Source organism: Phocoena sinus, chromosome 9 (genome assembly GCF_008692025.1).
Source record: "Phocoena sinus isolate mPhoSin1 chromosome 9, mPhoSin1.pri, whole genome shotgun sequence".
In the NCBI taxonomy this organism is placed as follows: domain Eukaryota; kingdom Metazoa; phylum Chordata; class Mammalia; order Artiodactyla; family Phocoenidae; genus Phocoena; species Phocoena sinus.
The window spans coordinates 76,881,748-76,906,045 of NC_045771.1; the positions used below are offsets into that span (position 1 = coordinate 76,881,748).

Below are 24,298 nucleotides of genomic sequence, written 5' to 3' on the forward strand. Positions count from 1 at the left end.
GAAGCTATAAGACGTCTAGAGGCTTAGACTCCAGAACTCACACAGTGTCACTTTCACCACATTCTATTGGTCACAGAAAGTCACAAGGCTAGCCCAGATTGAAGGAGTGAGGAAATAGATTCTGTTTCTTGATGGGTGAGCTGTAAAGGATCTATGACCATATTTAATCTTCCACAGCACACTCTCTGCCACAATTATTTACATTTCTCCCAAGTGCAAAATAAATCCACTTCTTCCCAAGACCCTCAAAATTTTCATACAGTTATGAGATCAGGCTCAAAGTCAGTACCTGAAGACGTGTATGTGGTCCAGATATGGATGAGATTCTTCATGTTAAGCTCATCTTGATCCAGAGGACTATGAACTAAAGAGACATTATCTTCCACACATATACCCACCATGTAATGGTGAGGCAGGGACAGGCTAATTATAGCAGACGCTCCTATTCAAAAAGGAAAACAGGAAGCACATAGCAGTTACTGCTCCATAGCAATTTTGAAATGCAGTCAGATGCATGTTGCCAATTACCCCACTGCTCCAAGGAAAGGAAACATTCCTTGATTAAGGCTCAATTCTACCCTTAGTAGAATGGGTTCCCTAGTGCACTTTTTCTGCTTGGTTTGGGGCTCCAACCTCTGGGCTCTCAGATTCTCCCTCTGAGAGCGCTTTCCTTTCCCATAAGAAAGGGCCCATGTCTGCAGCTGAGTAACTTTCTCAGCATACTTTCTGCTCACAGAAATTTGAGACCCAGAGGCCTCTTTACATTTTTAATTTTCTCAGTCTCTTTTAGTCCAAGCTGATGGACTCTCTTAAAGACTTTGTGAGTTTGCTTAGAATTTGACTGTAGTTTGCTTAAGCCCCAAAAGTTACATCTTTAATTTTTTGGGGGGGCAAGCCTCTCTCTACTTTGGGCTGTATATGAAGCTGCCATTAGAAAACCCTTTAGAGCCTTAGAAGCCCTAAGTAGCAGAGAGTGTCTACTAGAATTTGCCATAAAATTTTCAGAGATTTTAACAAAAAAATCTTACACCTACACCCTGATTTGATCTTTGGTCTCATTTGATTGGATGATTAACAATTCATTTTCCAACCCAGCAAGTACTGCATCTTCTTTGTAGCTTCTAAATTCACCTTGCAAACCAAATGGCTTCTTCTTTAGCTCATCATTTTCTTCTCATACCTTATCATATACAGCGTGGCACTTTCAACATTCTGTTTAGAGATCTCTGGAATCTCCTTAGCCAGATGTACAAGTTCATTAGATAAAATATCTTTCTTCCAAGTTACTACAGGGAACAATTTTTCCAGTTATTCTAAGGTTACATAACACAGGTCACTGTCTTTCCAGCCTCCAATAGCAATTTCCTTACTTTTCTTCCGGTCTCCACTAACAGTATCATCACCTCCCTTCTTGCCACTGCCTGCCACTCAGATCCCAGTCCCAAATCCAATGTCACATGTTTTAGGGTTTTGTTACAGTAGCATCCCAGTCTAATTACCAATTTCCATATCAGTTGCTTTAATCCAGCACTTAGTGGGCTGGCTGGTGTGATTCCTCTATTGGTTTTGCGTAGTCTCCCCAGGCAGCTACACTCAGCTCAGGGTCATCTGGGCTGGAATGTTCAAGATGGCCTCCCTCACGTGCCTAGAAATTGGTGATGGCTGTTGCCTGAGGCAGCTTGATTCTCCTCCAGTAGGCTTCTCATCTTCAAGTAGACCAGACAAGTTTCCTTTCCAGGTAGCTTTCAAAGATGGCAAACACACAAGCTATAAGGCCTCTTGAAGTCTATGCTTCAGAAATTGCACAAGCATTAATTCCTTCATATTGTTAGGTCAAAGCAAGTCACAAGGACTGCCCAGATTTGATGAGGTGGAAAAATAGACTCCACCTCTGAAAGGGAGTAGCTGCAAAGTGTTTGTGACCATGTTTTATCTACCGTAGTTGCTGCAGATAGTTTATAATCTACCCAATTGACTCCATACATTGCGAGATAACTACACTGATGTATTTTGCAGACTATAAACTGTGTCTTTAAAAGGGAAATCCTGGGCTTCCCTGGTGGCGCAGTTGTTGAGAGTCCGCCTGCCGATGCAGGGGACACGGGTTCATGCCCCGGTCCGGGAAGATCCCACATGCCACGGAGCAGCTGGGCCCATGAGCCATGGCCGCTGTGCCTGCGTGTCCGGGGCCTGTGCTCCGCAACGGGAGAGGCCACAACGGTGAGAGGCCGCGTACCGCAAAAAAAAAAAAAAAAGGGAAATCCTTCATTACTGTACTGCCCCCAGTGATACTAGTCAGTCAATTGGCTGGTCCATCTATTTATATACCACCTCTCTTTTAACAATGAAAAGTTGAATTTTGTAATTAATTATTTTTCCTCTGAGGAGCATAAGGATATACTACTATTATAGTTATTGTTTTTCCTCCCTTATTACCTATCCTGGAAGAATAATATTTTCCTTTTGTGGATCCTTTATACATTTATCAATACCCCTTGTGGTACCAAGTTATTGTAGTTAGCTATTTATTTATATGCCTCCTCTGTCTTAGAAAGAATAAACCCCCAAAAGGCAGAATTAATAAATGGTTCATGTTTGTGTCTCTATAGCACCTACTCCAGTGCCCTGCCCATAGTAAAGCCTAAATAAATTTTTACTGAATTGATTACCATGGCCAAGCTCATTGAGATAATACATGTCTACATTAAAAAAATTACTAATGACCATTTCTGCTTTGGGCTCAATAGATAGCAGTTATTCATCAAAATAAATAATAGGTTTTTCCAATATAAGGTCTTAAAGAAGAATAGAAAAGCAGACTTGATATTTTGATTTTTAAAGAAAGTCAATAATCACAAAGTTTCATACCTACACACACTCTCCTACTCATAGTGTTTCCATACTGGAGGGGCAAGAAAAGAACCAGAGTAGTGATTTAATGAAATGATCGCCAAAAGTTTCATTTTATGCTTTTTTTTCAGAAGTTCCAGAAAGGCTCATGGAATAGTAGTACTTCCTTTGTTCGGGCCTGCCTTTCATTCCTACACATCCAAAATTAGTAGAAGTTCCAAATTTCTTAATAGTTGGTGTCCTTGAATCTAGGGTATTTATTTGCCAATGTTTTGTCATCACTGGGGTGTTTGAAAATAGCCCTTTGTGTCAGATCTCCTCTACTCTGGCCAAAGAATCTCGGTCAAGGGTGACAGTTGCTAATTTTGAAATTAGCAACTTTGCACACTTTGTTTCTCCTGCACACCAGTCATTTACTCACAAGTCTGACTCCGATTCCTCTGTTTTTTTTAAGTTGATACAGCATCAACCTATTATTATCATAATGATAACCCAGGCACTGCCTCATCACACATGGACAAAGCCATGCAGCTTCCATGTCAGTAAATCAGTAAATATTTATGAATGTTTCTTTGGGGCCCATATGCTAAAAATCAAAGAACAGTCTTAAATGTTGTCCAATAGTTATGCTCTAGTCTCTCTCTCTTTTTATGATGTAACTCTTTTATATTTATTTAAACACAGTTGATTCATCTGGTTATTTTAGAGTAAGGAGTGAAGAAGAAAGACCACATTATTTTTTTCCAGGTGGCTACAAAATTGGCTCCATAGTCCACCTTCTGTCTACAGAGAGACAGAGACAAAGCATATTTATTCATACTATCATACTAATTCTTAAATGTTTCATGTCTATTTCTGGACTCTCTATATGGTTCTTTTGATCAAATTGTCTTTTCACGTGATAGCTTCCCCCAGACTTTACTATTTTAATTGCTGTAGCTTTTTTTTGTTTTAATTAATTTATTTATTTTTGGCTGCATTGGGTTTTTGTTGCTGCCTGCGGGCTTTTTCCAGTTGTGGTGAGCGGGGGGGCTACTCTTCATTGCGGTGCGTGGGCTTCTCATTGTGGTGGCTTCTCTTGTTGTGGAGCACGCGAGCTCTAGGCGCGCGGGCTGAGTAGTTGTGGCTCATGGGCTCTAGAGCGCAGGCTCAGTAGCTGTGGCGCACGGGCTTAGTTGCTCCGCGGCATGTGGGATCTTCCCGGACCAGGGCTCGAACCCGTGTGCCCTGCGTTGGCAGGCGGATACTTAACCACTGCGCCACCAGGGAAGCCCTAATTGCTGTAGCTTTTTATGTTTTAGTATCTGGTGGAGATATTACCCAGATACTCATTAACTTTTTCAGAATTTTCATGGATGCTCTTTTTAAAAAAGTTGAGATATAATTCAGATACCATAAAGTTCACCCTTTTAAAATGCACAATTCATTGTTTTTTTCAATTCATTCACAAGATTTTGCAACCATCAGCACAGTCTCGCTGCAGAATATTTTCATCATCCTGAAAGGAAACCTTGTACCGATTAGCAGTCACTCTCCATTCCACCCTCACCCTTGCTCTTGGCAACCAATAATCTGCTTTCTCTCTCTATGGATTTGCCCATTCTGGACATTTTATATAAATAGAATCATACGAGGCATGGTCTTTTGTGACTGGCTTCTTTCACTTAGCATAATGTTTTCAAGGTTCATCCATATTGAAACACGCATCAGAATCTCATTCCTTTTTCTGGCCCATTATTATTCCATTGTATGGATATACCACCTTGCATTTATCTTTTGATCAACTGATGAACATTTGGATTTGTTCTCACTTTGGGGCTATTATAAATCTAGCCTTTTTTTTTAACATCTTTATTAGAGTATAATTGCTTTACAGTGTTGTGTTAGTTTCTGCTGTGTGACAAAGTGAATCAGCTATACATATACATATATCCCCATATCCCCTCCCTCTTGCGTCTCCCTCCCACCCTCCTTATCCCATCCCTCTACGTGGTCGCAAAGCACGGAGCTGATCTCCCTGTGCCATGCAGCTGCTTCCCACTAGCTATCTATTTTACATCTGGCAGTGTATATATGTCAATGCTACTCTCTTACTTCGTCCCAGCTTACCCTTCCCCCTCCCCGTGGCCTCAAGTCCATTCTCTACGTCTGTGTCTTTATTCCTGTCCTGCCCCTAGGTTCATCAGAACCTTTTTATCCTTTTTTTAGGTTCCATATATATGTGTTAGCATATGGTGTTTGTTTTTCTCTTTCTGACTTACTTCACTCTGTATGACAGACTCTAGGTCCATCCACCTCACTACAAATAACTCAATTTTGTTTCTTTTTATGGTTGAGTAATATTCCATTGTATATATGTGCCACATCTTCTTTATCCATTCATCTGTCGATGGGCACTTAGGCTGCTTCCATGTCTTGGCTATTGTAAATAAAGCTGCAGTGAACATTGTGGTACATGACTCTTTTTGAATTATGGTTTTCTCAGGGTATATGCCCAGTATTGGGATTGCTGGATCCCATGGTGGCTCTATTTTTAGTTTTTTAAGGAACCTCCATACTGTTCTCCATAGTGGCTGTATCCATTTACATTCCCATCAACAGTGCAGGAGGGTTCCCTTTTCTCCACACCCTCTCCAGCATTTACTGTTTGTAGATTTTTTGATGATTAGCCTCTCGTTTCTATCTTTTTAACTACTTAGGTGACTTTGGCTGTACTCTAATAACCATCCTAGGGATGTGGCTTTATTGCCTCAGAGTAGGAGTGGTCTTAAGAAGTGGTTAGTCTTGATAGGGCTAATGAGTATTAAAAAACAATAGCCATTGTTAATGACATAACATGAAGACTTTGATGGGCACTTTCCAGGTTGTAAATGCCCGTTCATACACCCACCAAGCCAATGACATGTGAGTTCAGGGAGCTACTTAGGGGGGTGATTTGTAGATTTCAGCATCCGTAAAAATCACCTGAAGCACTTGTTAAAAATCATAGTTAATGGCCCCACTCCAGAGTTTGGAATTCAGACGGTCTTTGAACCACGATGTGAACCATCCATATCCCAGGGTGTGTTTTCACCTAAGCTGCCTGCATGTAGTCCATTAGTGTTACAGTCAAGATCAGGCACTACAGAAGTGCTCTGGAGAAGACTGTATGTGGCAACAACTTCTGAACATGCCTCTGCTAAAGTCTCTCGCATATCGTATAACTCAGAACGAGGGCTCCTCACACAGGTATGAAAACATTTGAGAAGGGTTGTAGACCTCCAGAGTTATCCATCCTCATCCTGGAGGGACTGGCCTCCTGTCTGGTCCGGAACTTAAGTCTCCTTTTAGCCGTTCACAGGTGAGTGATGCCTTTGTGGCCTAATCACCCGGGGATGGTGAGCTGCTCTTGCATCATCCGCAAACACCTCCATCCAAGTGCTTAATTGTGTGTTAATTGACAGTGCGGGACATCGTAACCCTCCTGCTTACATGTTTGTCCTTCTCCCCTTTAGGCCAGGGAAGGCCGGACCACCGTAGTGATAGCACACCGATTGTCTACAATCCGAAATGCAGATGTCATTGCTGGGTTTGAGGATGGCGTCATTGTGGAGCAAGGAAGCCACAAAGAACTAATGAAGAAGGAAGGGGTGTACTTCAGGCTTGTTAACATGCAGGTATCTGCTTCCTGGGAAGTTTTTCTGCTGCTTTCTCAATATAGTATTCTTTATTTTGTTTATTAAAATATCACGTAGCTAATGCCATGTTGAGAAATAAGAAGTTTTCAGGAAGATGCCTAAAATATACATCTGAGACTTTAATTCAGAGTCGTTGAAAGAATCTCTAAAGAGAAAGGTGAGGGGGGAGGAAAATAAAGGAAAATGCCCAAAACAGTTTGAACTTACTCTTTAGGACAGAGATTCTTAATTGCCTGGGGAATGAACTTCTTGAGCAACTTTGCAAAATAAATAACCTAAAAATATGTTATTCTGTAAACATGATTCTTATATTTGTAAAAGTATATACATTTGCTTTGATACAACTGTAACTAGTGTGTACATAATTGTGTTCTTTTTCTTCACATTTCAGATACACATCACCCAGATCCTATCATTTTAATGGGTCCTCAGCATCTTTTCACATGTTCCTTGGCTGTTTGTCTATTTTCCTCTGTGAAAGCGTCTGTTCCTGTATTAGGCTGTTTCCTGTTGAGTTGTTCATGATATTCTTATTGATTTATAAGAACACCTTGCATAAAAAGGAAATACACATTTCTCTTGCATGTATTGGAAGTATTTTTCCTGCTTTGTTCTCTCAACTTCACTTGGTTGTTTGGTTGGCTGCCATCAAAAAAGCTTTAAAATTGTATGTGATTAGATTATCATTTTTCCTCTCCATGTCTTCAGGATTTGGGGTTCTCAGGATATTCACCCATATTTCCTTTCAACATTTATTGTTTTATTTTTTTTTATGGTTGAATATTTGAGGCAGCTGAAGTATATCCAGGTGTAGGAAATAAGGGCTATTGGTTTCAAGTATATACTTTTTATCAACTGGTGAAAAGTGGCCATCTTGGCTTTGGAGCTCAATGACCTCAGCTCCCAGTAAATGAGGGCTTTAGGTGAGGCACAGAAAAGTATATTATGAGGTAGAGAGAGGGATTATGCATTTGGTCATAGAAGAAGTCTAAAATCGGAATGGGCTTATTGGAAGAACTGTCTGTGGAGATAGCATGGACAAGATGACAAAAGGAGAAAAAGATAAGAAAAGGATCGATGAGAAGTGGTTCAGTGTGACTTGCCATGTGCTAGAATTTGGGGGAGCCAGGCTCGAGCATGTGGTGGGGAACCATGGAAGACTATTGAGCTGGGGTGTGATTTGAGCAGGACTGCCCTTCAGGAAAGTGACTCTGATAGCAGCGCGGGAGTGGGTGGAAGTGAGGATGTGGGGACAGTTACAAGACTGAGTCTCTAAGCTAGGTTGTTTTTTTTGTTGTTTAATAAATCTATTTACTTATTTATTTATTTTTGGCTACGTTGGGTCTTTGTTGCGGTGCATGGGCTTCTCATTGCGGTGGCTTCTCTTGTTGCAGAGCGTGAGCTCTAGGCACGCGGGCTTCTGTAGTTGTGGCTCACGGGCTCTAGAGCGCAGGCTCAGTAGTTGTAGCGCACGGGCTTAGCTGCTCCGTGGCATGTGGGATCTTCCCAGACCAGGGATCGAACGCGTGTCCCCTGCATTGGCAGGTGGATTCTTAACCACTGCGCCACCAGGGAAGTCCCACTAGGTTGGCTTTTGCTGGGAGATGGTATGAAACCGTTCCAGTGGGAAACAAGGAAGTCCACCAAGCAGAGCGTACCTTCAGTGGGGTTCAAGGCACAAGGGCAATATTCTGTCAGGTGCTGAAAGCACAACTGGAAAGTAGGATCAGATTAGATCCAGAGCTCAAGACAGACAGCCTCTGTGGGTACAGTAAGGCACTAGCCAGATAACTGGGTTTGGGGACAGGACCTGAAGAGAAAAAGACAATAGCACAAGAACTGAGGTCCTGGACAAAGCATTAAGATGTGGACTCAGACATGGCGGAAGCAAACGGAGAACAAAGTTAGACTCCAGGAAGGTTGGGTTGATATTCCCTCATCTAGCATTGAGCTAAAGGTCCTTAAATTATCCCTCTTCCTGACCCTTTAAGGAGAGAGTTGATCCCAAAGTGGGCATTGAGGCTGAACCTGCAGGACTGTTCCCCTGGGGTGAGGTGTGGATGAATCTCTGCAGGACTCTGAGGAAGAAACATGATGGTACTCAGCCAGATTAACAGCCTCCCTCGGGCAGTGACCAGCTGTTCCTTGTTTATAAAAATAAGCCCTGGGGGCTTCCCTGGTGGCGCAGTGGTTGAGAGTCCGCCTGCTGATGCCCGGGACACGGGTTCGTGCGCCGGTCTGGGAAGATCCCACATGCCGCGGAGCGGCTGGGCCCGTGAGCCATGGCCGCTGAGCCTGCGCATCCGGAGCCTGTGCTCCGCAACGGGAGAGGCCACAACAGTGAGAGGCCCGCGTACCGCAAAAAAAAAAAAAAAAAAAAAAAAAAAAAAAAAAAAAGGAGCCCGGGTAATGTTTCTGTTTATTCTTCTGCCCTGTGGTGGTCTCTAACTTGCTCTCTAGATCCTGGCGTATGGAGGAAATTCCCAGTTACCTGCTGGATAATGAAAACTTTGCCTTTTAATTTTTAGAGAATATTTTTATATTCCAGGTTTCACACTGAATTTAACCTTTCTGTCCTTTGTAACCTCTTTTACTTCCACGTGTTGATATACTTCGTGACACTTTGCAGCTAACTTTGAGAAGCTGTGACGGAATCTGAAAGTCTTGACACGTGATATTCAAATGGCTGTATGGCTCTAAACTTGGAGGTTACATCCGTCCGGCCACAGGCACACACACAGTTCAATGTTTTGTTCTTCTTTTAGACATTAGGAAGCCAGATCCAGCCAGAAGAATTTAAAGTTGCACGAACTGATGAAAACCCTGCCATGGGTTTGGCTCGTCCTGTAGCTAGGAGTTCTTTTCATAAAAGCCTGAGGAATTCGCGAAAGTATCAGAATGCCTTTGATGTGGAAACCATTGAACTTGTGAGTTGTTTTTCACTTAAATCTTTAGTTGTTTAGTTTTGCTGTTGAAATTCTTAGTCTTGCAACTATATTGCAGGCACAGAGGATTCCTGCCATGAGCCATACTCTTCTTAAAAAAGGGAAATATCATGGGCTTCCCTGGTGGCGCAGTGGCTGGGAGTCCGCCTGCCGATGCGGGCGACGCGGGTTCGTGCCCCGGTCTGGGAGGATCCCACATGGCGCGGAGCGGCTGGGCCCGTGAGCCATGGCCGCTAAGCCTGTGCATCCAGAGCCTGTGCTCTGCAGTGGGAGAGGCCACAGCGGTGAGAGGCCCGCGTACCGCAAAAAAAAAAAAAAAAAAAAAAAAAAAAGGGAAATATCAAATTTTAAATGTATTTGTCAAAAATTGAAATCAATTCCAATTAAAATTGGATTTCCAATGAAAAAAGATCCAAAAATATAGTCTTTGTGCTTAGATGCTTAAAATTAAAACTAGATATTCCACTTATTTTTGAGGTCCAGAGATAAATAAGGCTGGTCTAAAGTAAGAGGCCCTGATATTTGCATGCTCTAGTAGGTAGGATTACTTTTGATTTCTGTGCTAGGAAACTCAGATTAATATCAGTTTAAGAAAAGTAAGAGGTTTTATCTTAAAGGTGAGAAACCCAGGGCTAGAATGGTGACTCTGCCATGGTTACCATGGATTCAGGTTCCTTTCATATTTATCCTCACTATCCTGGCATGTAGCTTCCATTCTCAATGATCGAAAATGGCTCCTGAAGCTCCAGCCATCACATCTGTGTTCCAAGGAGCAAGAAGAAGCAAAGATTTTCCATAAGTCCGATACAGTGCTTTTATTTATATGTCACTGGCCATAACTTAATCACATGGCGCTACTTAGCTACAAGGAAGGGTAGATAACTGAATCTTTTTGCTATATGCATTGCTACTCTGAATAAGATTGGAATTCTCTTACTAAGACAAAGGAGAATAACCAGAAATAGCCAAAGTGTACATTCTTTAACGTTTCTCACCTGAAGACTTGGGATGTTATTAATTCAAGTTAACAGAAGCCTTTATAATATTGATAAAAAGGGAATCCATTCCAAGAAAAGATATTTTATGATTTTAAGAAATGGTTTGAGAATGCCTTTTGATGTTATTTATTGATAAAAGCTGAGTTTATTTTTACTTTTGTATTGGCCTGAAGACACTAATCCTACCGAGAATTCACTGCATCTGTTTTTCTCTGCCCACAATGTTATTGACTGCAGAGATTATGAGGGCTCTCTCAGAGGTCTCAATCTTGGTGTATTTATGGAAAGAGAATAACAATTGAATTATTGTGGAGCTGCATTATCATCCGTAAGATAAACAATTTCCCCCTTTTTGGCTGTGGAAGTATTTACTTCTCATTTCCTCATTTATCTGGACAGTTATGCTGCTAAATCTTGAGAGTCTGTTATTTTAGAGGAGCCCTTCTCTTTGAGAAATGCACAGAGAAGAGTGGGAGTCAGAAAATGCCACATCAACAAGACTGTCCTAAGTGCCATCATAGAGGGATAAACAATGTGCCCAAGGAGCGGGGGAAATTAAGTCTGATCAGAAGGGCCTGGAGGACCTGTGGGTGTGTGAAGAGCAGCCTCAGCTCGTTTAACAGGCTGGAGACCAGCGCTACACGATGTTAACTAGGGAGGAAAAAAACACCCTAAAATGCAGAGAAAATGGGTGGCTTGAAAGAGGAGGGCTGAATAGAAACTACTCCCATGTTTTCTTTTTCATAGAGACACAAACATGACCTATTTAAACAACTGTAAGGCTGTGGGATTCCATTGGCACCTTTTGTATCTAGTTTACTGTTAAACCACCTCTGTAGTCAGAATACTCTCCTTTATGTGACCTAAATCCTTCATGCTTGACCAGACACTGAGTTCAGCATTTGCTGAGAACCCGATATGTGCCAGGCATTGGGCTATTTCTAGGGATATAAAGACCTAGTCTTCACCTTAAAAACAAACAAATAAGTAGAGTCATGTAAACAAAGGAAAACAAACAAAGAAGCAGAGTCATGTAAACAAACAGGGTGGGGGGATCACAAAACAAGCTAAGCTATGCAATAGAAGTCCACAGAGGGAACAGTGGTGAAAGAAAAGGGGAGTAGTTACTTTAGTTTTGTCAGCTGGGAACACGTCACAGAAAAGGCATTGCTGGGCAGGGTTCCGGGGTGAGGAGACCAGGCCCATGTCCTCAGGTTAATCATGGCGCCTTGTGTTGGTGAGGACACTTACCCATCCCTTCATGGGTCTTGTCTCATGTGACCCCAACATCATGCCGGACTTGAACTGGACTTGAATTCTAGGGCATTTTGTGCCCAGATCCTGCTTCTGCCCACTCTGCCGAGGCTGGAATAGAGATGGGCTGGTCACACCATGAAGATTGCTTCTTGGGTGAAGGACTCATACTCAGCTTACGCTGTGTAGTCAATGGACAGAGTTAACATTTGATAACATCCTGTCCAACCCTCTGGTAGTTCGCTGGAGCCTGGTCACTCTCTGCACCTAGTTAGCAAGTTCCTGGAGGGTGATGCCAGGCCTTCTCTGTGTCCATAAACTCCAGTGACGGTAGTGTTGTCACCTTTTTGTCCTGACATGTATGTGTTCTAGGATGAAACTGTGCCGTCGGTGTCTTTTATGAAGATCCTGAAACTGAATAAAACAGAATGGCCCTACTTTGTGGTGGGAACTCTGTGTGCTGTTGCCAACGGGGCGCTGCAGCCGGCCTTCTCGGTCATCTTCTCAGAGATTATAGAGGTGAGGCTGAAAACACCACGGGACAGCTTGATGATGAAGTGATGAAATCACTTCACCATTACATCAGTTCTCATGCCGACCTGGTCCATCTTGCAGTAAAGCAGCCTCACATTAAACTAAGCCCGAGGTTTTAATTCCCTTTGGAGGAAAGCTGTGAGGCAAAAGAAAAAACAGGCAGGTTATGCTATCAATGAAATTAGAAACTGTAAATTCCCTGAAGAAGGCATTCTGATTCACTCTCTTCATTTGGATGAACTGGTGTCAAGCAGTGATCCCCATCCCGTCTGTGGAGAGGAGATGCATGTCTCACTGGATGGCTGGGTGGTGGGGCAGGGGAAGAGTTCAACTCTCAAGTGTTCAAGAGGCTAGGCTCTGGGGACAGACCGGCCTCACCACTTACGCTGTGCAAATTGGGCAAATGCTTTCCCTTGCTGTACCTCAGTTTCTTCATCTGCAAAATAAACCTACCTCCTAGGATGGCTGAGGATTAAAAGATGATTTAGGTAACTATTTAAGAGTGTCTGCCTCGAAGTAAGGATTCAGAAAGTTGCTACATCATTGTTTAGCAATCCTTACAAGCCTTGGGGAGGCTAAGAAGGAAAACCTACACTATCCAGTTGTTAAATTCATTGGGGGATATTTATCAGAAGTGATCAGAAATATCTAAGGCTCCATAAAATCCAACATTTATATTTTATAACCTTAGTCAATCTCTAATGTTATTGGAGAGACTTTTTTGTTAAAGATGAATTATTCTCCATCATATTACGACTTTATTCTACTGTTTTTCAATCTTTGTTTTTTTTTTTTTTTTCGGTACGCGGGCCTCTCACCGTTGTGGCCTCTCCCACTGTGGAGCACAGGCTCCGGACGCGCAGGCTCAGCGGCCATGGCTCACGGGCCCAGCCGCTCCACGGCATGTGGGATCCTCCTGGACCGGGGCACAAACCCGTGTCCCCTGCATCGGCAGGCCGACTCTCAACCACTGCGCCACCAGAGAAGCCCTGTTTTCTTTATTTTTCGTGTTTGTTTTTTATGTATGTATTATCTGTGTGAAAAGTATTATAAACCTGATACAGTACAGCACTATTGGTATATACCCGACTGTGTTAGTGGGGTACCTAGGCTAACTTTGTTGGACTTACGAACAAATTGGGCTTACAAACGCGCTCTCAGAACGGAACTCGTATTGTATTCCTCCGATTCATAGAGACAGGAAGTAGAATGGTGGCTCCCAAATGGCTGGGGGGAGGGTCATGGGAGTTACTGTTTAATGAGTACAGAATTTCAGTTGTGGTTGATGAAGGAATTCTGGAGATGGATGGCAGTGAAGGTGGCACAACGCTGTCAGTACACTTAATGCCACTGACTCGTATACTTAAAATCTACTGTTCAGCCATTTTTATGTTATGTATATTTTAGCGCAGTTAAAAAAAAAACACGTATTCAAAACCTAGTTTTTAAAATGTGATGCTCAAGCCATTGTTTATGGGAGGAATAAACAAAGATCATGTAATCCAAGTGGGTGTTTTAAATGTTCTTTTGTAGATTTTTGGACCAGGGGACGATGAAGTGAAGCAGCAGAAATGCAACATGTTCTCATTGCTCTTTTTAGGTCTGGGAATTATTTCTTTTTTTACTTTCTTCCTTCAGGTAGGTACCTATGATTTGATCTTCTCATAGAGTCTATATTCAGTTAGAAAATACAGATTAATTACCTATTAATTAGATTTTTGTTAATTTTCTGTTAATATAAATAATTGATTAATCAAAATCCAATAAAAGAAACAGGTGATCAGAACCTTAGCTTTGATTTGGAACTTCCAAATCTTAGACTGAAATGAATTGCAGACACAGTTGGCACAAGGCTCTTTGAGAGGGCAGTGTCCTAAGCAGGGGGAATTGTGACTTCCCTGTGTGCTAAATTACGTCATGTTACAGGTTGGCCCTCAGCAAACATTCATTCCCAAGGACAAAAGAGACTTGAATTCACAGGACAACATAAGTCCCAGTTAAACTCAACTAGTCATAAACTGGAAAAAAATCAGTACAATAGCATTCTCTCTCTCTTTTTTTTTTAAATAAATTTATTTTATTTTTGGCTGCGTTCTGTCTTCGTTGCTATGCACAGGCTTTCTCTAGTTGCGGCGAGCGGGGGCTACTCTTCGTGTGGTGCACGGGCTTCTCATTGCAGTGGCTTCTCTTGTTGTGGAGCACGGGATCTAGGTGCGCAGGCTTCAGTAGTTGTGGCTCGCGGGCTTCAGTAGTTGTGGCACATGGGCTTAGCTGTTCTGCGGCGTGTGAGATCTTCCCAGACCAGGGATCAAACCCGTGTCCCCTGCATTGGCAGGCGGATTCTTAACCACTGCGCCACCAGGGAAGCCCAGCATTCTCTTTTTGTTACTCTTCATATAATATCAAGTAACTTCTCTGATATTTTCTTCCTTACTTGATGAACTGTTTGAAAGAATGCACATTATATTGCATTTAGATATTGTAGACCCGGACAAAATGAACTAGTATACTTTGCTCAATGTCCAATGCAGCCGCAAGCCCTGGTGTGTTAGGGAGTAGAGCGTACATATGCCGCACCAACAGTGGGCTGATGGACGGAACTATGGAGCCCTCACGGGCCTTGAGCAATCTGCCAGCAAAGGCGGGAGGAGACCAGGGCAGTCTAGGCCTGGAGCCCTGGGGCAGACTCACCCTGAGCACTGACCACTGATCCTCTTGGTTTAGTGAAGACCTTGGATGCATCCTCCCCAGAGAGCACCCCACGTGCCCACCCCAACAGTCAGCGTGGCTGGAGGCTCACACCCATGCCAGTGCCTGGGAAGCAAACCCAGCTCTGGACATCTGGTCTGGTCTCCAGTTTGAACAGGTTATAATTAGAAAGAGGGAAAGTGTCTGGCAAGGATGCTGGGGGAGAAGGAGTAGCCTAATCGTTCGCTAATCTGAGAGCAGGTGGAGATGTGACGGGGAAGCAGCAAACTCGTCTGGAGTTTGATACTCCAGACATCCTCCCTCCCTCTACACTACAGGAGCCAAAACGCATCCCTGCATAGAATTTTGTTACTTCTGTTGGAGACTGATTTGCTTAAAGCATTAGGAACACACTGAACGTTGTAATTAAGTACAGTATTCTTCTCACTGAGATGTTGTCCTTGAGAGTTTTGAAAAGGAAGTCTATTTAGAATGCTTCAGAAGCCAGAACTAGATAACTTCTAAGGGTTTTGGTTTTAGGATTCTATTGTATACCAATGATTTAGAAGTATATGAATTTAAAAAAAATTTTTATGGAAGTATAGTTGATTTAAATGTGTTAATTTGTGCTGTAGCAAAGTGATTCGGTTATACATATACAAACATTCTTTCTTTAATATTCCTTTCCATTATGGTGTATCATAGGATACTGAATATCGTTCTCTGTGCTGTACAGTAGGTCCTTGCTGTTTATCCGTCCCATATATAATAGCTTACATCTAGCAGTACATGTACTTTAAGTTAGGACTTTGAGTTAGTATCTGGTCATAGACTTTGTTATTTGAATAGTTGATTCATAAATAAATATTATAGAAATCCATGCGAATACACCCACTTGTGTCAGAACGCTTGTGATCATCAAAAGGGACAAAAGCCTTTCTTCTCGCCCAGGGCTTCACATTTGGGAAGGCTGGTGAGATCCTCACCACAAGGCTGCGGTCCATGGCTTTTAAAGCGATGCTGAGACAGGTAGGTGTGTGCTCGGGAGCAGTTCTTTCCTTTCAAGCCTCTTCCTGTTCTGGCTGGTGTGCTGCCCTGCGTATTGTGTGTCCCAGGTGTTCATGCAAGGACTGGTCAGGGCCCAGCTAATTGTCCTGGTCCTTCAGTATCCAAAGACCTCTCAGGGTTTTCGTAGGAGTAAGCTGAATTTAGGTCACTTTGGGGGCTTATTTTGCAACTATCTCTATCCATGTGGATACTATCATTTCAAGGACCTGTATCTGTTTTCTGGATTCTACGCAGGCCCTGGTGAGTCATTTGAGACTCCAGGATGCCTTCCCACAAAGGAAAGGGTGGTTGGCAGTGTTCCTGTCCCACGATTGACCATACTAACTATAGGTTTTACCAAATGTTGGTAATTGAGTTTGTTAGAGCTCTGCTTTCCCGTTAATTCACTTGTTAATTCACTCAGTCATTACCCACTAGGTACCAGACAGTGTGCTAGTAGCTGGGCCTATAAAATGCCTTATCTGCCCTCTTGGGAAGGTCACAGCCCCGCGTAGGACATGTGGGAAAATGTGCAAACATGAATTCTCTATTTTTATAGAGAAGGCTTAAGAGAGGGCCAGAATATTGTCCAACCAATTGATACGAATCGATTACATTCCTGTTCACAAAAGGGCACAGAGCAGGTATCATATTTTGTGCAAGTCTGAATTTGCAGACCTCTTTCAGTGTCTTTTAAACTGTTGCTATGGAGGAAAAATTACTTTTTATGAAGCTTAAAGATGCTGTGGGTAAGTGGCTTATAATTAAAATCATATCTAAGATAGACTCTTTTAATCCTTGCTTCAAACAAAAAACAAAAACGTGGTGAGAAACCAGGGCTGATGATCTCATGCCTAGAATTTGCAAGAAAGAGCCGTGTCCAGCACAACTCCACCATGTCCAGCACAACTCTTTTGTGAGAGACACCACCCCATCAGGATACTACGGAAGTATCCGTAGTACAAGTTGTGAGGACTGGGTGATGGACCCACCCATGGGCTCGGGCTCCGGGGAAGCTGGCAGCGAGCACAGCTGCAATCTGGATAAGCCCCGCCCCCGGTCAGTGTGCTTTCCCAGCACAGCAGAGCCCGATGCAGGTGGGGATGGAGCTTGCATCCTGGTGGGGCTCCGAGGTGTATGCTCGAGGCAGGGACTAGAGCTCCCACTGCATGGGAGGTCTCCCCTCAACTCCAACACCCAAGTTAAGTGTGGATATTTCCTCAGCATTGAATGTTTGGGATGTTTCATCTGATTTTCTCTGCTTGTTTTAATTTGGAATGAATTTAAAGGTGTATTTTGTGCCATAGGACATGAGCTGGTTTGATGATCATAAAAACAGTACTGGTGCACTTTCTACGAGACTCGCGATAGATGCCTCCCAAGTCCAAGGGGTATGTAGACTGTACTCTACTACTGCTTTTCTTTAACATGGTTTGGAATAAACATATGGCATAGCTGCGACCTTTAAGCTGACTTCAGGTGCAAATAACAGAAAACTCAAACTGGCCTAAACAATAAAGAGGAAGGTTGGACTTCAGGGCTCACAAGTGGCCCGAAGGACTTAGGCGTCTTCTGTCTATTGGCTCTGAGTGGCTTTCAGTCCTCAGGGTTGGCTTCACCCTGAGGCTCGTTCCCTCGTGGCCACAGGGCGGCTGCCAGGAGCAACCATAGCTACAAGCTTCCTTGTTTCCAATCCAGTGAAAGAGAGCGCACACCTAGGCCTCGACTGCCAAACAAACACCCTTCCCTTACATCTAATTAAGACTAATTTGGGTCACATGCCCAACCCTAACCAATAACTGGCTCCAAGTGCGGCTGTCTTCCTGGCTTCCCTCCCCAGCTCTGGAGCTGAGGTCTGTTACCTGGGAACTCCCTGCTTCTCCATAGTGCAGGAGAGCAGCAAGTCCCCTGCAGTGTCCCTGTGAGGGCCCTCGTTTTCTCACTGGTGCAAACAGGACTTCATCTTTATGCATGCTTTACGGGGAGATGGTCTCTTAGGGTCTGTACCCTGGGTAACAGATGGTCTCTTGGGGCTCGTGACTCTCCCTCTTACACATTTGAAGCGAACAGGCTTTAAAATGACCAGAGTGCCCGGGTGTGTTTCCTCTTTGAATGTTGCCTTCATGACAAAGTGTGCACCCCACAGCCTCTCCCGAAAGCAGAGCAGCTGATGACTTGCTTGTGTTGAATCCGTATGGGCAGGAGAGGAAGGAGAGCTGAAAGGCATGAAGAAAAACCTGCAGAGCCTCCAAGTTACCCGCAGGTGTCTTGGGTTTATTGTAACAAAAGGGAGCAAATGTTAGTACAGGCACAGATCCCTCTCTCGTGGTTCTGACCGGGAAGCTGAAGGCTGCAGCTCATGGATTTGCAACTTAAAATACAGCTGCCTCTCTTCTTTTGCTCTTCCAGGCCACTGGGACCAGGTTGGCTTTAATTGCCCAGAACACAGCTAACCTTGGAACTGGTATCATCATAGCATTTGTCTACGGTTGGCAATTAACCCTGTTGATGTTATCGGTTGTTCCAATTATTGCTGTATCAGGAATTGTTGAAATGAAATTGCTGGCTGGAAATGCCAAAAGAGATAAAAAAGAACTGGAAACTGTTGGAAAGGTGGGTCAAATACGGCTTCCGTTGGTATAAGTATGGTTTTTAGACATGGGTTTTATTTGATTGATTGATTACAACACGCATGTTTTAATGATGTTAGTGCTTCCTACAACTAATCACGGTCAACGCTGTGTATGAAATATTTTACTGTGTCAATGCCTAGAACTTGAAAATGGGATAATTAATGTAAAGCTTTTATCCTATAGAAGGTGTTATATTCAGAAAATTTCTGAATTTTCAACGTTCATTTTACCTTTTACTTTGTATACCGATGCCATTATTAGGACAAAAGTTACCCCTGTTTTACAGATGAAGAGTCCTTAAGGCAGAGAATTATATTAAGTGTATTGTTCAAAGTAGGACATTTGCCAGTACATAAAAGACAGTCCTGTTCTTGGCTGTGATTTCTAGAGTTAATTAAGCTGGGCAGCCACCAGAGGACAGTAATGCTCTGATTTCTGGTTCTAATTATAATGGCAGTTGGGCACACACTTAACGTCGTGCCAGTTATTGTTCTAAGTATTTATATGTAACCAGCTCACCCTCACAATAATCCTGTGAGGCAGATACTAACGTTACACCAAGTTTACAAATGTGGAACCTGAGAATGAAACAAGTTAAAGGCATGGCTGGGATTCAAGTCCTGGTCTAATTTCAAAGTTCTTTACTATATTACCTCTTCATATGGGTTTAAATGTGTCTAAATCTCCATATAAACATTTTATTTTCACGTACATGTATTTAAATGTTTAAATGTAGATAACAGCCGGGAATTTTTTTACCCTTATTTATGTAAATATTATACTATATTGAAACATTAGGAGGTGAAACAGACGGTGTATATAAATTGTGATAGTTTCTATAGCACAACACTTGCAAAGCCCTTTCACAGACAATACTGCATAGGCCTTAATACAATTATGGTTACGCAAGGTGGGACAGATAGTAGGCCTCGCTCGTGGGTTAGAAAGCAGTTAGCATGATTCCCACACCTAAGCTCTCGGGTACCCAGAGACCCTGAAGATCCTCTTGGCTGCTGGCTGTGGGTACTTTAGGGCAGTGGTCCCCAACCTTTTTGGCACCAGGGACTGGTTTCGTGGAAGACACTTTTTCCACAGAGAGGGACTGGGGGGGTGGGTAGTTCAGGCGGTAATGCGAGCGATGGGGAGAGGCAGATGGAGCTTCGCTCCGCTTTCCTGCCACTCGTCTCCTGCTGTGCGGCCCGATTCCTAACAGGCCATGGACCGGTACCGGTCTGCGGCCCGGGGGTTGGGGACCCCTGCTTTAGGGCATCATTTCCGTGATTTCTGTTTGTCACAACTAACTACTGAAAAAACACCCTGTAGTGTTCGTTTGCTTTCTCCTCCAGAACCCTACCACTTTTCACATTTCAGAAGGGAGATTGTCAGCAGGTAGAATGAAGATCAATTTTTCTTAGACTAGTCACATGAAAGAAAACATCTTGAGTCCAGTTAAGATAATAGAATCTTACTTCTATTAAAAATGGCTAATGACACTGAAAGTTGCCAGAGTTTTGGCAGGAGTAGGGCAGTTAGAATGGAACAACTTGGCAAACAAAACACCACCTTAGACCATCTGTCCTGGCCTTGCGGCCGCTCAGTATATCATACTGGAGAAGACCCCCCACTTCTCTGGTCTTCACTTTCCACTTCTGTAACGTGAGAAATTGTACCAGATGATGTCCCGGGTTCCTTTCAGCTAATACATTGTCGTTCCAGGGATCAGAGAATTAATAACTCAGACTGATCAGTCTGAAATATTTTTAGTAACTACTTTAACCTGATAAGGGTTTGGGTTTTTTTTAATGAGAGATTGGAAATTTTAAATGTTAATTATCAGCAATTCAATCACAGTTCAGTTTTGTTTACTCAGTAAACTCCTGATTAACCCAAAATGAGGGTTAGAAAGGTCTTGGATACCACCCTCCACCACAACATCACTGTTTTCTCAAAAAAAAAAAAAGTTCTCATTGACCTGGGTGCAGATTAATCACGGTTCAAGAACATGGGGATTTGGGATAACTTCCCATTTTCATTTTCCGGAAAAGGCTTAGTAATGAGGGTGTGATTGCTGGGCTGGGAGGAGGGGAGGGAGGCTGCAGACTCACCCTCTTGACTCAGGTCCTGCCTGATGACTGAGATTAGGGGCCTGCTGAGCCAGAATTAACCCTCAAAGCACTTAACCCATGATCAAAAAATCAAGAGTTGAGTGTAAAGTCCTAACAACTAGTTTCTCCGTGTGTAAATTACAAAGCAGGGGAAGCAGAAGAGCATAATGGGTTAAGAACATGGACTTGGCATCAGATAGATAGCCTTGTAGGGATCCTATCCTGCCTACTTATTAACTCTAGAGTCTTAGGCAAGTCACTTCACTTCTCTGTGCCTCGGGTCCTCACCTGTGCAAACAGGAAGAAGAACATGAACCTCACAGTGTTGTCAAATGAGGTAATACCTGGCACAGAGTAAAAGCCAATAAGTACTCTCTAGTCTGGCTATAATTACTGTTAGATGTTTCATTTATAATAAAGATAGGGGGCTTTCCTGGTGGCACAGTGGTTAAGAATCCACCTGCCAATGCAGGGGACATGGGTTCGAGCCCTGGTCCAGGAAGATCCCACATGCCACAGAGCAACTAAGGCCATGTGCCACAACTACTGAGCCTGCGCTCTAGAGCCGCGAGCCACAAATAGTGAGCCCGCGAGCCACAACTACTGAAGCCCACGTACCTAAAGCCCGTGCTCTGCAACAAGAGAAGCCACCACAATGAGAGGCCTGCACACCACAACAAAGGGTAGCCACTGCTCGCTGCAACTAGAGAAAACCTGCGCACAGCAACGAAGACCTAATGCAGCCAAAAATAAATAAAGTAAAATAAAATTTAAAACTAATAAAAAAATAAAGATAGGGACTTCCCTGGTGGTCCAGCGCGTAAGACTCCACCCTCCTAATGCAGGGGGCCGAGGTTCGTTCCTGATCAGGGAACTAGATCCCGCATGCATGCTGCAACTAAGAGTCTGCATGCTGCAACTAAAGATCCCGCATGCCCCAACAAAGATCCCGTGCGCCACAACTAAAACCTGGCGCAGCCAAAAATAAATAAATAAATATTTAAAAATATATACAATAAAGATATAGGTCTGTTTAGCTTAAGGTATTAAATATCTTGCTTTCATCTGGTTACAGAAGCTGAGAACTGAGATAAAAGTCTCCAAGCTGATAAGATTTCATTTTGGGTTTTTGTCTTATGCTCCTTGTGCCAATGGTTTAGATGAATCAACTGCTAAACTGTGATTTAGACTAAATAGCCACATCACAGACAATTAACATTAGTCAGGGGGGGTTTGGCTGCCAGAAAACTGCTCTGGCTGGTTTGGGTAAAAGGGGTTTGAAGTAAGGACACATGGAAGTGTGGGGAATACAGATGGCTTGTGGCAACTGCAGTGTCCCCAGCAGCTCTTCTCTTAGGACCATAAGCTTACTGTCTCAGAGTCTGTCTACACGTTTGTTCTGTTCCTCAGTCGCTGAATATTCAGACCAGCTTCCTACACATACCCTCCCTGGTGACCTTAACCTCTGAATCTGCAGGCCCCTCCCAGGACACACAGTTGCCTCCAAGTCCAGGAAACTGAATCCGAGAGGCCTCAATGTGTCAGGTGTCTGTCCCCGGTTTCATCAGGAATTTAAGGCAGGGTCCTGATGTTTACAACTGGGATGTTCTCAAATGTGGGTAAACATTTTTTTCTAAGAAGCGGTATGCTTTAGGGAAGAAATGATCGGCACCTTCAGTAGGCCCGTAAAAATCAGCCTGATTCTCTCTTCTAAGCTACTATCCTATGAAGAAAGCAAAGCCACAAAGGGGTTTGACTAAAGCCAGTCAAGTAACTGCCTGGGGGCAGGGCTAGGAATAGAATCAGGCTTCTGGTGCCTGGGCCACCATTCTTGCCCTAAGTTGGTCTGTCTCCCAGCATAGGGCATAGGAAGACTTGCCACCATAGTTAGCACAACCAGAGGTGCTTTTAAGATTGCCAGTTTTGGGCTTCCCTAGTGGCACAGTGGTTAAGAATCCGCCTGCCAATGTAGGGGACATGGGTTCGAGCCCTGGTCTGGGAAGATCCCACATGCCGCGGAGCACCTAAGCCCGTGCGCCACAACTGCTGAGCCTGTGCTCTAGAGCCCGCGAGCCACAACTACTGAGCCCGTGTGCCACAAGTACTGAAGCCCGCGCGCCTAGAGCCTGTGCTCCTCAACAAGAGAAGCCACTGCAATGAAAAGCCCGTGCACCGCAAAGAAGAGTAGCCCCCGCTCGCCGCAACTAGAGAAAAGCCTGCGCGCAGCAACGAAGACCGAACGCAGCCATAAATTAAAAAAAAAAAAAAAAAAGATTGCCAGTTTTTTCATGGAGCTTGTCTTGAAGAACACATTATGCCTTTGCTTTCCAAATTTTAAAGGAATTGAAAACCTGTCAACATAACCTTCGGGCTTCTTTTGGCAGAACCCTAAGGCTCATATATATATTTTTATTATTTCAGAAGTAAAAGCCCCACTTCTAACCATGATCTGTTCTACATTACAGATTGCAACAGAGGCAATAGAAAATATTAGGACAGTTGTGTCCTTGACCCAGGAAAGAAAATTTGAATCAATGTATGTTGAAAAATTGTATGGAGCTTACAGGTAATGAGCGTATGACTGTTATTAAGAACCTAGTGTTTTCCTAGGCTGAATTATTGATTCCAATTTTTGTTCCTGCTGCAAACAATGATATGATTGTAAGGATGACATTTTTTTCAATAATTTTCATCTCAGTGAAAATTATCTCAGTGAAAATAAGTAACTTTTTGATGCAACTGGACCACAGGGTTGGGTTTTTACATCTCTTATAAAAAACAGTAAGATTGGGTCTCTAAGAGCTAAAAGGTACAGAGGGCTGCACAAGTATTTGTTCACCACTGCAGGTGACATAAACAACCCATCTGGTGACTCAGGATGAACATTCTTTTAGGGAATTGCTCAAACCTTTATTTTCTTTGCATTGTGTAGACTGAACCAAAGATGAGATTTGTTGTTGGGTTTAAGTGTTTCCTCTGTTCTCTGGGTGAGGACCAGATCTGTCCTAATCTGAAAACAAAGACACAGAGCCTATTGCATTGGTTTACACTTGAGCAGTTCGACAAACCTCCAGCACCTGTTTACCGCTTGTTTTCAACCAGGGCCTGTCCTTATAAATGAATATGTTTTAACACTAACAAAATTGAACACAATTTGAATCACAACTTTGTAGACTAGACCAATGGTTTTGAACATTTACATATTTGAACAGGGATAACTGAATTTCTCAGTGTATCCACCTTCCTAGTTATGTATACTTCATGCAGCTATTACATTTTTCTGGTCATTTGATGTCTGACATATATCTGTCAGTAGCAGTGTAAATTGTTCAGTAACATTAAGTATTGTAACACCATGCTCACAGCACAGGAGTTAAACTATCCAGATCAGTAATACTTCAAATTTTTCCTCTTGCCAAGTGCCTACCTTCTAATCTGAAAATAAATAAATGTTCTTCTGGAGGATTTAGAATAAAGTCAAATAAAGTAGCTAGGGCTTCCCTGGTGGTGCAGTGGTTGAGAGTCTGCCTGCCGATGCAGGGGACACGAGTTTGTGCCCCGGTCCGG

General features: G+C 43.1%; 1 protein-coding gene across 11 annotated transcripts in view; it reads left to right on the forward strand.

The window, feature by feature from the left end:
* Positions 1-24,298, forward strand: part of ABCB4 (ATP binding cassette subfamily B member 4) — a 75,002-nt gene that overhangs the window by 32,326 nt on the left and 18,378 nt on the right. For 10 of the 11 annotated variants that reach the window (XM_032643699.1, XM_032643702.1, XM_032643703.1 and 7 more), the window contains 8 exons: positions 6,345-6,506; positions 9,293-9,454; positions 12,097-12,243; positions 13,792-13,896; positions 15,898-15,975; positions 17,301-17,384; positions 18,403-18,606; positions 23,197-23,297. In XM_032643699.1, coding sequence (XP_032499590.1) covers positions 6,345-6,506; positions 9,293-9,454; positions 12,097-12,243; positions 13,792-13,896; positions 15,898-15,975; positions 17,301-17,384; positions 18,403-18,606; positions 23,197-23,297 — 1,043 coding nt within the window. The remainder of the gene's footprint in view (positions 1-6,344; positions 6,507-9,292; positions 9,455-12,096; positions 12,244-13,791; positions 13,897-15,897; positions 15,976-17,300; positions 17,385-18,402; positions 18,607-23,196; positions 23,298-24,298) is intronic. The other variant, XM_032643704.1, reaches the window with a different exon arrangement.